This window comes from Eschscholzia californica, unplaced genomic scaffold, assembly GCF_041429995.1.
Source record: "Eschscholzia californica isolate CP2 unplaced genomic scaffold, dmEscCali1.0.p SCAF_6, whole genome shotgun sequence".
Taxonomy (NCBI): Eukaryota; Viridiplantae; Streptophyta; class Magnoliopsida; order Ranunculales; family Papaveraceae; genus Eschscholzia; species Eschscholzia californica.
The window spans coordinates 6,647,046-6,664,597 of NW_028238483.1; the positions used below are offsets into that span (position 1 = coordinate 6,647,046).

At 36.7% G+C, this 17,552-nt stretch overlaps 2 protein-coding genes across 2 annotated transcripts; one reads left to right on the forward strand and one right to left on the reverse strand.

Annotated features, from left to right (window-relative positions):
* Positions 1 to 5,885: 5,885 nt before the first annotated feature.
* On the forward strand, positions 5,886 to 11,351 carry XK-2 (xylulose kinase-2). Its single transcript, XM_086646958.1, has 12 exons — positions 5,886 to 6,037; positions 6,852 to 7,265; positions 7,454 to 8,108; positions 8,207 to 8,295; positions 8,428 to 8,492; positions 8,990 to 9,045; positions 9,124 to 9,244; positions 9,342 to 9,416; positions 9,503 to 9,556; positions 9,948 to 10,042; positions 10,134 to 10,308; positions 10,922 to 11,351. Exons 2-12 carry the CDS (start codon positions 7,204 to 7,206, stop codon positions 11,152 to 11,154), a joined length of 1,680 nt encoding a protein of 559 aa, XP_086503084.1. The 5' UTR covers positions 5,886 to 6,037; positions 6,852 to 7,203; the 3' UTR covers positions 11,155 to 11,351.
* A 3,323-nt stretch (positions 11,352 to 14,674) lies between these two features.
* On the reverse strand, positions 14,675 to 16,670 carry LOC147531020 (uncharacterized). Its single transcript, XM_086649721.1, has 5 exons — positions 15,842 to 16,670; positions 15,304 to 15,728; positions 15,014 to 15,186; positions 14,838 to 14,928; positions 14,675 to 14,764 (listed from the first exon to the last, which is right to left on the reverse strand). The coding sequence occupies exons 1-5, from the start codon at positions 16,668 to 16,670 to the stop codon at positions 14,675 to 14,677; spliced, it is 1,608 nt and encodes a 535-aa protein (XP_086505847.1).
* Positions 16,671 to 17,552: the final 882 nt, after the last annotated feature.

The following is a 17,552-nucleotide window of genomic DNA, read 5'->3' on the forward strand; positions in this document are numbered from 1 at the left end:
TTGATCGACCCATCAACCAACCCACGTTTCCCATAGCATCTGATCATGATATTCCATATTGTTACATCTCTGAACCAATGACTTATCAAACACAAAATGCACATACCCACATGTAGAGTACATATCAACAAGAGCAGTAATCGTAGAGAAAGTTGTTCCGAGTCCCCATCCATTGATAAAATCAAGAAGGTGTTTCCCTAAGACTCCAACAATGGTTACTGACTTTGGGTGAAACCCGAAATTCAACATTTCTTTGAACACCTTCAAATATGACTTCGTTGGCTTTGAGTGGAACATGAAATCATCAAATTCCTAGTAAACTTATTTGGTTCAAATCCTTGAACCTGCAGTTGCTCAAAAATTTGTAATGATGTTTTGAGATCTCCTCTATGTATATACCCACAAATCATACATGTCCAAGTAGCAACAACTCTCACAGACAATTCATCAAATACCTTCCAAGCCAATTGTGACTTTCCACACTTATTATCATTGCTAAGACATGAATCCAATTTTCATACGTCTTCTTAACCAAGGTATCTACATGTCGCATTGACAAACTCATCTTCAAACCTGAAATAGAAATCACCATCACAAATACTTTTTGATCTCGTTTCACAACTTCTTTTGCGTTTGTAATCCTCCAAGTTGCAATTTGTGATACATGAACCAAACCTTCTTTACCTTTCAAGTTAGGCAGTTCTCTTGGCTCTTTTATTGGACCAGATTGGTGTGCGGCTGCTCGACCTAAAGCTCCTTCAAGTTTCTTAAATATCTTAACTGGTGACATATCAGTAGAGTACGGAGTCTGTTCTTGCAAGACCGTTGGTTCGTCATCATGCAACTCAATCTCGAGCTCTTCCTCTTGACCATTTTCCTGATAAAGCATGTCATCCCTATTGGTATCATACACAAGGAAGTCGTTACCTGAAGCAATCAGTTTCTTTACTTTCCACTTTCCTGACGACTTATTCGCTTTAATGGGCGGCGTGAAGGCACTTTTTCACCCTCTTCAATAATTTTATTCCATGAAAGCCTAGTTCTAGTAATAGGACCATGATTAGAAAGCTGAGGGTTTGTTGGAAATTTATCCATTTAACTCTTCTTTATAGGCAGGGTTTGTTTTGTTACTTCAGGGACTCCCATAACCTTTTGTTTGAGATTGTAGCAATGCCATTCAGATTTGTAATTTAGTTTATGTAGTGGCTCATCTTGGAACATTGCATTACCAAAATTCAAAAGACCCGAAAGAGTTTCACCTTTTATTTTGTCTTCTATGTACCTTTTTAACATCAAATTCTCAACCGTTATTTGTCTATTTTCCCTTCTAGGATTTGTTAGATTTTTAGGAGTTGAAATTGACGACGACACAAATTGAGGCGGAAGTATCTTATGATTTGAAACAACTTTACCGCCATTAATATTGGTAATATGAACAGACCCTAGATTTCCCTGTGCATTACCAGTAGCTTGATAAAGAGTAGTTGATACAGTAGTACCTTTATTGATAGCATGAAGTTTTTTACCATAATAATCAAGAATAACATGAAGACCGAAAGCGTTTTTGATTACTGAAAGTGGACGATTTGATGCTAAACGTGATATAGTCGAGTTTGATAAAACTAAACATGTAATTATTTGATGCTGATTTATTCCATCTGCCAGTTTTGTTTGAGAGAGAAAGTTAGTGTATTTAATGTATTCTCCAGCAATATTGTTCATGGTGGTTGAAGGAATTTTGTGATTCGAAACAATTAATTCTTCTCCCAGGATTATATACGGATCAAATAAGTTGTCGGAGCTTGTGTTATCAAATTGGATCTCTTCTTCTTTATCTGTCTCATTGAAATTTTCTTCCTCCATTATTGAAAAACTAGGATTTTTTTATCAAAAACCTCTCCTTCAATAATATTGACCATGGTAGTCGAAGGAATTTCGAATAATAATTTGTTCGATTGGATTTGAGATTCTATAAAAGATAAGTATTCATGTAAAGAGAGAAAAGCATATCGAAAAATACTTTTCACTTTATTTCAATCATCTACGAACGATTTTCCTTCATTAATGAGTCTCCATTCCATCTCATTGAATTTTCATAGACTCTTGTAGACAAGTGTTGTTCAAGAATAAAAAACCTTATCTTCATTACGAACCTCTTGGTTTATAAACCAATCCTCCATCTGTTGAATCCAAAAATCTATATGATATTGATAATCAAACATAGGAATTTTGGAAACGACATTAATTTTGTTTTGATCTTTTCGATCAACAAAGAGTTGTTGTGCATCTCTAAAAGGATCCCAACCTAAACGCGGAAGATTTTTCCAACATTCAAGATGAGAAGTATCTAAAAAAAATTTATCTGTTCCCAGATTCTTGAAGCTCTGAATACCAGCTGATGTAGATTGTTGCCAAAGTGTAAAAGTAATATCCACCATTGTTAATAAACTAAACTAATGAACTAAAGTTGATGAAATAACGATTAAACGATAAATAAACGAAGAACAACTGAAATAATTAAAGAAAAAGATGCAATCAAGGTTAATTTGTATTTGAAGATTCAATTCGATACCTAACAAGACAATCAGACTTCTCTTATATAGAGATTGCACTTTCCTAGATAGACTCAAATAAGGACATAAGATAACTACTAAGGATACTTTCCTTGATTGCCACGACTCTAAATATGGAAATCCTAAATACTAAAATCTGGAAACTACGCTAATGTAGTAACCTGGCTGTTAGGCCCACTAATATTCTGGTCGAGAGGCCCACTAAGGAGATGGCTTGCCATCACTTCGTTTTGGTTTTCGGTTACAATTAAGCCCTTTATGTTTAGGGTCAAAACTTAAAACAAAAGAAAGTACTAAAAAGTCTAAGTCTCTCTCTCACCAAAATAAATACAAAAAATAAAAACTTTAAATTTAGAGTGTCTTCTTAAGGATCTCTGAAATAACTACCGCCACCTCACTTTAGAGATCCGAATTAAGTTTTGCATTAGAGATGGTTTTTAGGCAAAATCTCTAAAATATTCTATGTGGCACTCTATGTTTTAGAGTTTGAGCGTTGCTATGGAGAGACTCTTAGGGTCGGGGTTCTTTAGAGAACCAAATTCGAATCAGAGGGAGAATTTCAAGTGGATTTCAGAGAGGAATTCAAGTTTCTTTAAAGGTAAGTGTAAGAGTGATTTAAGCTAGGTTTTATTTTTTTTGGTAAGAGATATACAAATTCTCTCTCTAAAACTCTATGTTTCTGTATTTTCAGTTTTAATAGAGTCTTTGGTTTCAAATTTATAGAAATTAGAATGGGTTCCATCAGTGGAGAAGCTAAACATCCAAATCAAGGTAAAATATCAACAACTTAGATGGTTATTGAAGAATTTATGGTTTTTGGGGTTTTATGAATGAAAACCTTGGGAATTTCACTTTTATGTGTGTCAATGGTGAAATTGATATTGAGTTCAGTTAAGTTTAAGAGTTCTTAAGTAACACAAAAAATTATAGCGTCGGAGTATATGAGACTTGGAATAAATACAACTTACATACTTGACACACGGATCCAGTACTGTTTTTAGTGTTTATCTGGGCGTAGAGGTTTCAGAAGAATTTTGAGTCTTCTTCAATATTGTAGCTCGTCTCGTGATGATTCCAGAAAGGTAAAGTAAGAGTTATTTGGACTTCAGATGAGGAAAATATGAGTGTTAGAACACTCAGCGTACGGTCAGTAAAACTGATGCCCTATTGCGAATGTTTTGTGGTTTTAGGAGATGTTTTAGTGGAATTAGGAGAAACCACTTGAGAACAAAACATTAAAAATGAGATAACATTTCTGAGAATTCGAGAATGGGTTGAAACGGATAAACGATGAGAGACCTATGGTTGTTTATGTGCGCAATGCGCTATTAGGACTGTCGCGTGTATTTTACTATTTCGAAGATGAGTCACTTGGATTTTGGTGAAGTCATTTAGTAACCAAATGTTAAGGACATAAACATACTTCAAACAGGATAAGATTTTTTTTAAGTGGATATGGCTATGGAAGTTAGATGGAGGAAATTTAGTTATAGTTGAAGTTTTCGTGAGTTAGCGGCTTTGCTCTTATGTTTTAAGTTTTCACTGTTTTCTTTTAATTATTGTGTTTGTTGTACGAAGGTTCTTATCCAAGAAAACAATGTCTATATTGGTTGTTTGTGGTTTTGATAGAGAGAAAACAAGAACTTATCGTTGACGATCATGCTACGGTTTCAGCGGAGAAGAAGTACCGCCGGGTAGGGGTTCTGAATCCATTGTCCATCATGATTTTATAGATAATGAAATATGCTAGATGTATTAATTATATGCGCCATTATGACTAGAGTTAAGGTATCATGGAAGCGATTTTTAATAATGAGATAGAATATGCTTGAATGATTTTACTGCGATATGAGAAATGATTTCAAACTGTTTTTACTGTGATTGTGAAATTACTTCAGATTATGTCAGCCTAAGGGCATGAGCCATGGAGGTTAGGTAGACATATTGACATGGGGCATAATCCGTGTGTGACCGGTGAGGTGGTGCGACACTAGTCATGAGACACGTGGGTGTGAAGTGCTCCACCCGCTCGCCATTTGTGCTCGTGCCTCCAGCTCGAGACTCAGGTTGTACACCTTGACCGTTTGCTTGGGTGGTGATATTGATTGGGATCCCTCTCCTTTGTGCGATATGACTCTTGGTCGTTCCAGTTACATGTTTGATGACATAACGAATTGAATCAGGATATTAGTTGTGATAAATGAATGTAAATGGATTTTGAAATATCACATTAGATGCATGATAGTTGGTAGGGTACTGAAGAGAATAAGATTCAGGTCCTTCCATGGATATTGGGGGTCGGCTCTCTTATTCGAACTTGGTGATATAAAACATATTAGGTACTTAAGGTATATATGTATCATGAGGTAAACTCTTCAATGATTGCAGAGCCCCTTAGTAAGAAGGTGACTTACCAACGCACTATAGATTCTTCTGAGGCGACTCTCTCTTAATTGGGAGTGCACCATAGTGGGCAGCTAATCACTACTATTGGTTGCTAGATTAAGGAAAATGGTTTGTAAATAGTAAATACATCATTCATAAGTCGTTTTGTCATGATGTTTACAACTTATTAAATCAACTTTTCAAACAGTGATGGATTTTGATTTGGTCTTCTATCAGAATAACTCGTGTCGGTGAGTTATCTTACCCCTTACCAGTTGTTAGTGTGCAGGTGTTATCATTTTGTTCGACGTGGTGATTTTTGGTTCGTTAGAAGACTTTTACGTTGAAGTCTTTGGGTGTATGTCACGTTGGTTGCAGCTTATTCTTTTTGTTCTTTTGCACTATCTTGTATATATTCTTACTCACGGATAAACAAATATGTAAATACTTTACACTTAAACTTGTATATAGGTCGTATGGTGTGCAAGAGGCTTTTGTAGTGTTGTTTGTGGTTCAGGCTTTGGCCCGAAGTCATGTTGAGTTGGTTTAGCTTCCTCTCCGTAGTTTTATTTTGTATGCGAATGTGTGGTTTGCATGACAGGTTTTACAGGTGCGACCGGTTCGATTTACAGAGGAGACTCTGCTGGATTTTTTTTCTCGTCTGTGAATTGTCGGACCGTGGTCGTGTCTATTTTGAGACACGGGGCATCACAATTGTGCCTTCTCAAAGGCAATGTGTTTTGCTCTCCCAGTATCTGTTTGAATTGAAGCACTCACGAAGGTCACCTTCATCGACCAAAGTTTTATGTCCATCTTTTCATCTCCTCTCCTGTAAATATGTTAATAGAGCCAGCTGCTAATAGAAAAGCCGACGAGCTAGCTAAGAAACTAGACGCTCAAAATCTTCACAAGAATGACATTATGTACGCCCAACCTTGTAGAAGGAACTGTCCTAATGTATATACTCTTTCGATTTTAATGGATTAGTTCTTTCATAAAAAAAAATAAAAAAATAATAAACGTTGGTTTGTTGGATCTAGAGAGGTATTGATAAAAATCAGTACCACTTAACAGTAAGAGCATCTCCAATGCAACATTCAACAAAAACTCAATTAATCCAATGTGTCAAGTATGAGTTGAGTTTTTCTTTCCTATGTTGCACTATTAAGATACTCAATTCAAAATTCATCTCCAATGCAACACTCAAAAAAACTCAACATTTACTTTAGATTTACTTTTGGTTCTTATTTTAATATAGATAATGTTGATGTGGACCAATTGTGATACAACAATAAATATTGAGATACTCAAAATTGAGTTTTCTTTTGAGTATCTCAACATTTATTGTTGCCACATCATATTGAGACTCTAGTTGAGTGTTGCATTGGAGAGTGTTTTTTGTCAAAAACTCGAGTAGTCCTATGTGTCAAATTGAGTTTTGTAAGTTAAGTGTTGAATTGGAGATGCTCTAAGAGCATCTCCAATGGGACACTCAATCTCTAACACTTATAGTGCCACATATGACTTTTTTGAGTTTTTGTTAAAATATCATCTCCAATGGAACACTTTGTTAGACACTCTATTATGAGTTGGACACATTTATTATAGAGTGTCTAGAGAGAGAAACTCTAAAATGAGAGTGTCTACTTGAGACTCTTTAAGTGTTACTTTATAATTTCAACCAATAGAAAACTTTGCTTTTCAACTACTTTTTATCTATTGAATTGAAAATGGACATGTGTATTAAGTAAGAGATTTTAGAGATCTCCATTGGAGACCAAACAAATGTAGAGTGTCTCTATTTTGACACTAGGAAAGAGAATTTTTTTTTTGACACTTGACAACTAGATTTTTAGAGTGTTTATTAGAGTGTCCCATTGGAGATGCTCTAAGCCCACCACCCGCAAAATATTGCCTAGTTCAATTCGAACTTATCCATTTATCCGCACGGGTAAGGATTAAAATCGTAATAAATACAATATTCTAAGTTCATCCCGTTTCTGTTATTCCATCCTAATAAATCTGTATTTTTATCTTTATCCGAAATTCCAATTCATCAAAAATAACCTTTCTTTCCTTCTTTCTTCGTCATCCTATAAAAACCCTTTTATCAACTTATCATTGAAAAAGAATTAGTATAACAAAACTCAGAATTCTACCATCTTTGATTATTCTTCAATTTGATTTAATTTAATTGGTTTGATTTTTATACTTTGAGGGCTTTCTAATTATCTGGATTCCTACTATGGAGGATGTTTGTTCTCTCCCTGTGGATTCATTTTTTCTTGGACTTGATTGCTCTACCCAGTAAGATTATCATCATCTTTAACCTTTTGAATTCAGATATGATATTGTTTCTCTCTGGTTTAGTGACCCCAGATTAAATTTTAGGTTTTTAATTTTTATTGAATGATTATATGTTATTTTGATCTTAATCCAATGTGGGTTTTTAGTTAATACTTCCAGTGAGTGATCAAAGATTTCAATATTGTTAGGTCATTGAAGGCTACTGTGTTAGATTCAAATTTCAACATTGTGACTTCAGATGTTGTTCACTTTGATTCTGAACTTCCCCATTATAAAACTAAAGATGGAGTTTATAGAGATTCATCTGATAATGGTAGAATTGTATCCCCAACTTTGATGTGGGTAGAAGCTTTGGATCTTTTACTTGTAAAACTAACGAAATCGAAATTGGATTTCGGTAAGATTGTTGCTGTTTCGGGTAGTGGGCAACAACATGGTAGTGTCTACTGGAAGATTGGAAGTTTAGCAAAGTTGGCTGCTCTTAATCCAACGAAACCGTTGAGTGATCAGCTCACGGATGCCTTCTCCACAAAGGAATCACCCATATGGATGGATAGTAGCACAACTGCTCAATGCAAAGAGATAGAGAATGCTGTTGGAGGTGCATTGGAGCTTTCTCGACTAACTGGCTCTCGGGCATATGAGAGGTATACGGGGCCACAAATTCGGAAGATCTTCGAAACACAGAGAGATGTGTATGATAATACTGAAAGAATCTCGCTTGTTAGTTCTTTCATGGCATCTCTTTTGATTGGATCTTATGCAAGCATTGATGAGACTGATGGAGCGGGGATGAACTTGATGGATATCAGAGAACGTGTTTGGTCTAAGATTGTTTTGGAGGTTCTTCTTGTTTCTGTTTCCTATAATGCTTCGTATTTGAATTTTTGTTGATTTCTCTCCATTTTCTATATTTACTAATGGAGTTCGCTTTATCTTAGGCTACGGCTCCAGGTTTGGAGCAGAAGCTTGGAAAACTCGCACCTGCTCACGCTGTTGCTGGTCTGATTGCTCCTTATTTTGTCGAAAAGTGAGTTGTTTCTCTAGCTTGAGATTTGATTTATTCACCTGCACGGAAATATGTATTATTGCTTTGAATCTGTGTATGAGTATATTTACGCATATACATGTACATATTGACAATGTAATTGGTGTTTTGCAGGTTTCACTTCAACCAGAACTGTTTAGTTGTTCAATGGTCTGGAGACAACCCAAACAGCTTGGCTGGTGGGTAGTTAATCTCCATTTTAGAATTCATTCTAATTCTTTATTTCAATTTTATTTCAGACCTAGTTTTACTTGGTGGTCGTTATTATACAAGTATTGTTCATGAACAGAATGGAAGGTAGCTAAACGGTTGTACCTTACGAAGGCATTCATTGTTTTAAAAACTCGGTTTTGGAACTCATATCTTTTTGGTTGTGTCTTCATCTTTTGCTTAAGCAAGGAAGAAGCCTCCCACCCTCTGTATTACGAAAGTAGTCCAGGCACTTGATTTCTTATACATATTCATTTGTTTTTTTGTCAATTTCCATTGAAATTGAGGAAGCTTTTTGATAAGCATTGAATCTTGAAGGACCTGATCATATCATTATCTTCTTGCAACTGCCGTGTCCTCTTAGAGTATTATCTGCTATTGTTCTTTCTAAAATTGAAAACTAATTCTTCTTGGTGATTGATTCCGACGACTTGAGCTAAAATCAGGTTCACTTCAATTATTCCAGGTTTGACCCTAAATACACCTGGAGATTTGGCAATAAGTCTTGGCACCAGTGATACAGTAAGCTAATTATGTGGTCTTAAATGTTGCCACCTCTTTCGACAAGTGTTACTTATCGTATTCTATGATCAACTTCAGGTCTTTGGGATAGCGAGTGAACCTCAACCTCGATTAGAAGGACATGTGTTTCCTAATCCCGTCGACCCAAAAAGCTATATGGTAATGCTGGTCTATAAAAACGGATCTCTTACTCGTGAAGGTAATGCTGTTATCTTAAGGAAAATGAAGTTGGGATTTCGTCAAAGAAACTTTAGTAGGTACCGTTTACTGACACTGAGTATATTCATCCTTTTTAGATATAAGGAACAAATATGCAGAGCAATCTTGGGATGTTTTCAACAACTTCTTGGATCAAACTTCGCCTTTAAATGGTTTGTTCCTTGTAATTAAAATATCAAAAAATTTATTTGTATTAGAAGTTGGTTATAACTCTCAATCTCTACTTATTGTTTACTAGGTGGAAAGTTGGGATTTTACTACAAGGATCATGAAATTCTTCCTCCTCTCCCAGGTATGACGATTTTCTATACTACATATTTGAATTTAGAAAAGCTGGGAGGTACTTTAATATTTATTATAATAAGGAATGGTTGGTTTTTTAGATCATTTCTGTGTTTCATGTCCATCTAGTCTCTCTGCTGTAATAGTTGGGCATGCAATGAAATTTGGGTTGACCATTTCTAGTTTCAGATTTTGACCTATAAGACTAAGATCTAGGTAGTTCCTTTCCAAACTTCGATCCATAAAAAGACATAGTGGTCTGTCTTTATTTCGTCCAATAAAATGGGATTGGTTTAACTTCAAATTGATTGGTCGGATAGTCCTAGCCATCCAATCTGTTAATTATTTTGAAGAGATTATCAAGTACGATAAAATATGTCTAACTGAAAGTTTTATTTTAGTTGGTTTCCATCGTTATGTTCTCGATAACTTCACTAGTCAGACACTGGATGGGTTAAAAGAACATGAAGTAGGAGAGTTTGATGCAGCTTCAGAGGTTCGCTTACCCACCTTTTACAAATTAACATCTTTGACGAGGCTTTAGAGACTTGATGAATTTTCTTTCATTTTGAACTCTGTAATTGCAGGTTCGGGCGATAATTGAAGGGCAGCTTCTTTCAATGCGAGCTCATACGGAGAGGTTTGGGATGCCAAGTCCTCCTAAGCGGATTATAGCAACTGGTGGTGCCTCAGCCAACCAGAGAATTCTTAAGTCAGTAGCTGCCATTTTTGGTTGTGATGTTTATACTGTTCAAAGACCTGGTAAGCGCGATTCTTATATTCACACATTCCATTGTCTTAATTATTTCTGTAATAAAACCTAAAGCACAACCTTATTTATTTGCATCTAAGATGTTTTCCTTCTCATCATGACAACTGCCACTGAAACCATCACATCGTTGTCACGAACTTAATGCCAATGTTGTCGTCGTAGCCACATCATCATCATGGGTATGCTATCACCATCATAACATTACCACCACAACCCAACATGATTACCATATTACCACCACAACCATGTAAATGTCACTAACACTTCATTGTTAACTCGTCACTACCTCATTACGGTTAATTCCCATTACTGTAACAGTGCTGTTGTGACTTCATGACCATACACTTTCACATGTCACAACAAGTCGACCATTATTGCCACATCGCACCCACAAGTGAACCTTGTGACTCACCATATTAGTCTTCTATTTGTCACCTAGTAATTGCCAAAAAAGACGTCACTACCTCAATATCCAATACCACATCAGACCAAACTCGGATACTATTTTTGTTTCTTATTGTATTGCTTTAGAAACTTTCTTCGCTTATGAACTTATAACTTCTATGTTAACACCTGAAATCCTTCGATTTCTTCTATTGACAGATTCAGCATCGTTAGGGGCGGCCTTGAGAGCAGCTCACGGGTGGCTCTGCAACAAAAAGGGCAGCTTTGTACCCATCTCCCACTTGTACGAGAGTACGTCAGATCAGACTTCTCTCAGTTGCAAACTTTCCATGCCGGCAGGGGATCAACACCTTCTCCACAAGTACACCTTGCTGATGAAGAAACGGGTTGAGATTGAGGACTGCCTTGTCCAAAAGCTAGGTCGTCGATAAACTTTAGGAGGAAAACTAGATCACCACATAAGAAGGGGCTGGCTATGATCCATCCATCACTTTTTCTTTGTCGATCTTTTTCGCGTCTAATCACGCTTAATGTAATCTGAACCATCAAATTATCTAGCCTATCAAATAAATCCACTAATGTTTAGTATCGAGGTTAATCAATGAAGGGAGTGCGTCATAAGAATTCATTATTTGAATCTCATGCATGTGTATTGGCTTTGATAACCCTAAAAATGTTTAGGGCAGTTCTACTTTGCTCCTAAAGCTGACGTGAATTTGATATGTTTGTTCCATTCTGAAAAATTTGATCCGGTAAAGACTGGAACAGACGCAGCTTGCGAGTGAAGAGATATAGACGCAGATACTGCAAACATAACCTAATCATAAGCTATGCTAAGTAAATTAGCCTGGAGACTCAAATATGAACCTAATGCCATGTGGGTGCAATTCTTAAAAGCCAAGTATTTCTCCCATACGGAGAATCCTGGACTAGCCAAGGCGCACTACTCCTGGAACTGGAAGACCATCAGTAAACACCTCAATCAAATAGAGGTCCATAATGGAGAAAAGATCAACATGTGGATAGATAATTGGATCCCCTCTCTACCCAATCCTCCGAGCAATAGCCACAACTCTAATCTTACCATAGTATCCCAACTCATCATGAATAATAATTGGAATGATGAAGCTCTTACCAGCAATTTTGACAATACTACGAAAAACCTGATCAAAGCTATTCCTATTAATGATGAAGGTGGAGACCAAATGAAATGGACCCTTACAGAATCGGGTAACTTCATTGTCAAATCTATGTATCAACATCTATGCATGAGCATGAATACCCCTCTACCCCCTTCCCCCAACTGGAACTTCATCTGGTCTATCCCCACTGTGCCCAGAATCCAACTCTTCATTTGGAAAATTTGCTCCAATGCTCTCCCGGTGAGAGAAAGAATTGGTAAATACATTGATAACAATCTGAACTGCACTAATTGCAATGAAATAGTATCTATCGAACATGCCCTGCTCCACTGTCCTTTAGCGAAAACATCTGGGGTTATTTTAATATTATATCTGAAAACATCACTTCGGTGTCAGAATGGATGTTCTTTTGGAATCACACATCTCAACATAGTAATACGGGCCAATAAATTCACTACGCTACAATTCTGTGGATAATATGGAAAACATGATAAGACTATTGATAACATTTTGATGTTGAAACACCCAGTACAATAAATAAGAATGAACAATATAATATAAAGGGATATTTAGCGTTTGGGTCAAGGATAAGTACCGTCTTTAGCGTTTAGGTCACAAGTTTGTCCGTTATAGCCTTTGGGTCACGGACTAACAGTTGACCGCGTTGACCGTCGACGAAAACTAACTACCGTTTCAATTCAAAAATGCTAACGGCGTGACGCTGACGAGTTAACGGTCGTCTGCTGACGTCATGTGACCGTTTTTTGAAATTGATCTGGATCGTCCAAATGAACCATCTAGATTACCCACAAATCTAACAGTTTTTTCCCAAAATCTTTTAAATACTCCTCTTCCCACTTTCATACCTCAATCTCATCATTTACTTTCAACAAGTAAATTGTGTTTTTTTTCTTCAAGTTAGGAGTCTGCTAACATCAACATCAATTGGAGTTAAGAGAGAAATAACCAATATGGAATCAAAGAACCAATTGGTAAGTTTTATTTTTTCTGCCATTTTTGACCCAAATACTAACATTATGGACAAACAGATGTACCAATGCCTAATTTATACTTAATTTTCAGATATGTCAATTGTGTGATCAAGCTTCACATTCTGCAATTTCCTGTTGTTGGATGTACTCTAAGTGCTCCAAGAGAGGATGCCCTGGTATTAGAATGCTATTGCAATTTGAAGGAACACTTGTTAAGGGAAAAAAATACCTAAAATGTCAATTTCCTTCATGTGATGGATTCCAATGGTTAGATGAAGCTCTTGCAAATGCAAATGGGTCATCTTCATTCTCAAAATGCTACTATTGTGGTGATGATGATCATAAAGCAAGAGACTGCCCACGGGATGGATGCCCATGTCCTAAACAAGGATGCAAGGGTATGATGCATATAGGGATATCACATTCACATGAAAATGAAGGGAAAAAGTGTGTGAGATGTGAAAAGTTTGAGTGGTTGGCAGATGCAATTGCCAAACATGAGGCAACCACCAAGAAACAATCCTTGTTGAGAGGGAAAGGCATGCAAACACCAAGTCTACCTATGGATGAATTATGTGAGGAATTTATGAACAAGTCAAAGATGCCCAAATCTGCTATTGTAACTCATTTGAACATCATGGAAGTAATTGTCATATTTTGCTTACTAGATGTGTTAGAAATTCATGTAATGCAGAAATGAAACTAGGAACTAGTGGCAGAGCTCATAGCTATGGAAAGAAGTTTTTTTCATGCACTAAACCATCATGCTCAGGATTTATGTGGCTTGAAGATGTATTGAAAAATCAAAACAAATGAATATGTTATGAACTACTAGTATAGCAATATCCAACCAAAGTTCTAACATCAATATCCATTCAAAAGTTCTAACATCAATCTCCATTCAAAAGTTCTAACATCAATATCAAAATGCATTTAAAAGTTCTAACATCAACATCCATTCAAAATACTAACATGAAAGAAACCATTGTGACCATAGTAACATAACATCCCATTTCAAAACAGTAACATCAAGAAACCATTCAAAATAAACATTAACTACACAAAATACTTAGGCAAGTTTTGGAGTACATACCAATTTAGTCAGAGTCAATGACAAATGTCTTCCCATTCAGAACAGGATTACTTCTGAAACCAATTCTTCCACTTCTGCGCACAGGAGCCAACTTTTGCTTTTTGTGTTGATTCCCTTGTGATAGCTGTGATTGTTGTGTGATCTGAGACTCTTGAGTTGTCTGGGTGAAGGTTTGAGATGGTTCAACTGAATCAATAGCATTACCTCTACCATTGCCCCTACTCAGAGCTCCTGGAACAACTCCTCTTCCTCTACTCAAACCAACTGAACCACTGCCCCTACTCAGAGCTCCTGGAACCACTCCCCTTCCTTTACTCAAACCAACTGAACCACTGCCCCTACTCAGAGCTCCTGGAACTACTCCCCATCCTCTACTCAAACCAACTGAACCACTTCCCCTACCAATCTCAAATGAACCACTGCCCCTACCAATCCCAACTAAACCAATGCCTCTACTCAAACCTCTGCCACTGCCCCTACCAATCCCAACTGAACCAATGCCTCTACTCAAACCTCTGCCACTACCCCTACTCAAACCTCTACCACTGCCCCTTCCTCGGCCACTAGATTCACCATTAACTTGTCTAGTCTGATTCCTTACATGTGGGCCTTCATATGGACCAGTTCCAGCAGCTGAAACTGTATTAGCTGGTGCACCTTTGCAAGTACTCCTATTGTAACCATATTCTTTACACTTTCCGCACATTTTCCTATCTCTTACAACTCAATTTTGCTCATCTCTGACTCTTCTTCTCTGAGTTCTTGGTCTTCCTGCTGGTCTTACAAGGGGTGGTGGTTTCACATTGTATGTTGGCTACACAAGTAACCTTAAAGTGAGTACACAATAGAATAAGAGTTATAACATAAGATAAGATGCAAATGATTACCTCTCCCCATTCTGATGTATGGTTTAATGCTTCAATGTGATCCTGGTAGCTTCTCCTGTATGCACTCACTGTGTGTGATTGATCCACATACCTGTCAAAACAAGAAACAACATATTAAGAACAACCACTAAGTCCATATAACATAAGTAACAATGATATTATAAATTCAAACTTACTTCAGAACATTAGAAAGTCCATAATTTGGAAGAATCACTGCAATAGCATGAACACATGGGATTCCAGACACTTGCCAAGCACAACAAGTACATGTCATTTCTTGCAGGTCAACCTTCCATGACATCTCCTTGTAATCATCAACTTTCCATTTTGTCTCTGTGGATGGCTCAGTCTGATATTAGTGGTAGTTTTTCTTATGAGCATTTATAACCTTCTTCACTCTAGGAACCATATCATTCACATCCCACTGTCCCCCCTTCATTTTCCTCTCATATAATAATCTCATTACCATACACTGATATGCATCCACAAACTTACATATTGGTTTAGCTCTTGACTCAAGAATCCAAGAGTTGAAAGACTCTAAGAAGTTGTTAGTAATGTGATCACATTTTGATGTTGTATCAAAATGTGATCTTGCCCATTGAGATGGGTGTTCTCTGTCCATCCATTGCCTTGCTTCTTTTTTTGCCTTCTCTAGCTCTTCCATATGTGTCTTGAACTCACTTTTGCTATAAGTCTTTGCAGCCATCCAAGTAATAGTCTCAAGGTTTGAACCAGGGTGATATCTCTTAAAGTTCTTATACATATGTCTGAAGCAAAATCTGTGGAAATGATTCACCTCACCAAACACATCATTTATTGACTCAATCAAACCCTTTTGTCTGTCTGAAATGATTGTTAGGGGTTTTGGATGTAGCTTAAGATAACCACCTACAGTCATAAGAAATGTAGTCCATGTCTCTCTCATTCATTCTTGCATATATAAATAACAATAGGAAACAAACCATTGTTAGCATCAAGTGACATTATGCTAAGACACATACCCTGATACTTCCCCTTCAAAATACAACCATCTAAACCTAAAATAGGCCTACAACCCCTAACAAATCCTTCTAAACTTGCTTTATAGGCAATACACATAGCTTTGAACTGCTCAGTTCTATCATCTCTGCTACAGGAGGCTATTGAACCAGGGTTTGATATAAGTACTTGCATACAGCATTCTGGTGCCATCTTGTAAGACTCCTCAAAACTACCCAAGATCTTCTCCATGCATTTGTGCCTAGCCAACCAAGTTGTCCAATATGAGATCCTTACATGATGCCTTCTCAAGATGATCTTTCTGATGTCTTTGGGTTTATGCTCAATGTTTTCCCTCAGATCTTCAAGTATCTTATCTGCCACCCACTTGCTGTTTGCCATGGGGTTTTTTAAATCCCTAAGCCCTTTACAAGTGTGTCTTAAAACACCAGTCCTAAGCCTAAAGGTTTGTTTGTCTGGCAGTACAGAGCAATACACTCTCCACTTACAGTCTTTATCTTTACACTTATACTCTTGTTGAGTTGAGTGATTCCTTACTTGAGCTGTCACAAACTTCTTTGAGATGGAGTAAGCTCTTATAAAATTTCTACAGTGGGTCACACTCTGCCATTCCATACCAATGAATAACTCATCTGTGTCTGTGTCCCCTAACCCATGTGTTCCCTCATCATACACATCTTGTGATCTACTCACAAAGTCTGCATTAAACAAATCTTCTCTATCAGAATCTCCTCCTATATACTCATCTTCATCATCTGCATCTGTGGGAACAGATTCTTCACCATCACTGCTTCTTCCAGAATGGTATTCCTCATCAGTGTTCAATACCATCATCTTCATCATCTTCAACACCACTATCTAACACATTTGTATATAAACCTCTTCTAGCAACTTGATCTTCACACCTTTTAGCAAAATCTATGATAGGAAGCCAATCTAACTCTTCCTCAGACACATAGTCAATGCTCTTGCCCTTTGTTTTGGTTTGTTTACCCAAACCCTTATTGTTTTACTGTTTCTTTAGAGGTAGACCCCACCATTTTTCTGCAAAGTTATTCATGATATAACAATACAAAAGCATTGAAACTTACAACCAGAACAACAACCACATATAATAAACAATACAAAAGCACAGTGAAATAATTTCAAAATTACAAACATGGAAAACAGTAAAAGTGTTTCAAAATTACTACATCTGGAAATGGAATAAACCCTAAACCTTTTCCATATGATAAGTGTTACAAACATGGAAGACAGTAAGGTAAATGGGTTTACAAGGCAGTAAGGTGAATGTTACAAACATGGAAGGCAGTAAGTTAAATGAGTTTACAAGGCAGTAAGGTAAGTGTTACAAACATGGAAGTAATTTTGATGGAATAAACCCTAAACCTACATCCAGAGAGAGAAAGTTCGAAAAACAAAGATTTTAGGTTAATCATTCAGCTATTCAGTAATCTAAATAGAAATTAGGTTAATCATTCATATGGAAATGGAATAAACCCTAAACCTAAACAAGTTCGAAATCTTGGAACAGTTCTAAATAGAAATTAGGTCAAATAAGAAAAAATTGATGAACACTTACCTTAGTGCCTTGTAAACCCTAGAAATTTGTCTTCGAAGTAAACAAAGAAGCTCGCACGAACATGTAACCAGCCGGAATTGACCTAATCGCAAGAACCCTAAACCCTTAAATTCAGAAATTGCACAGAAATC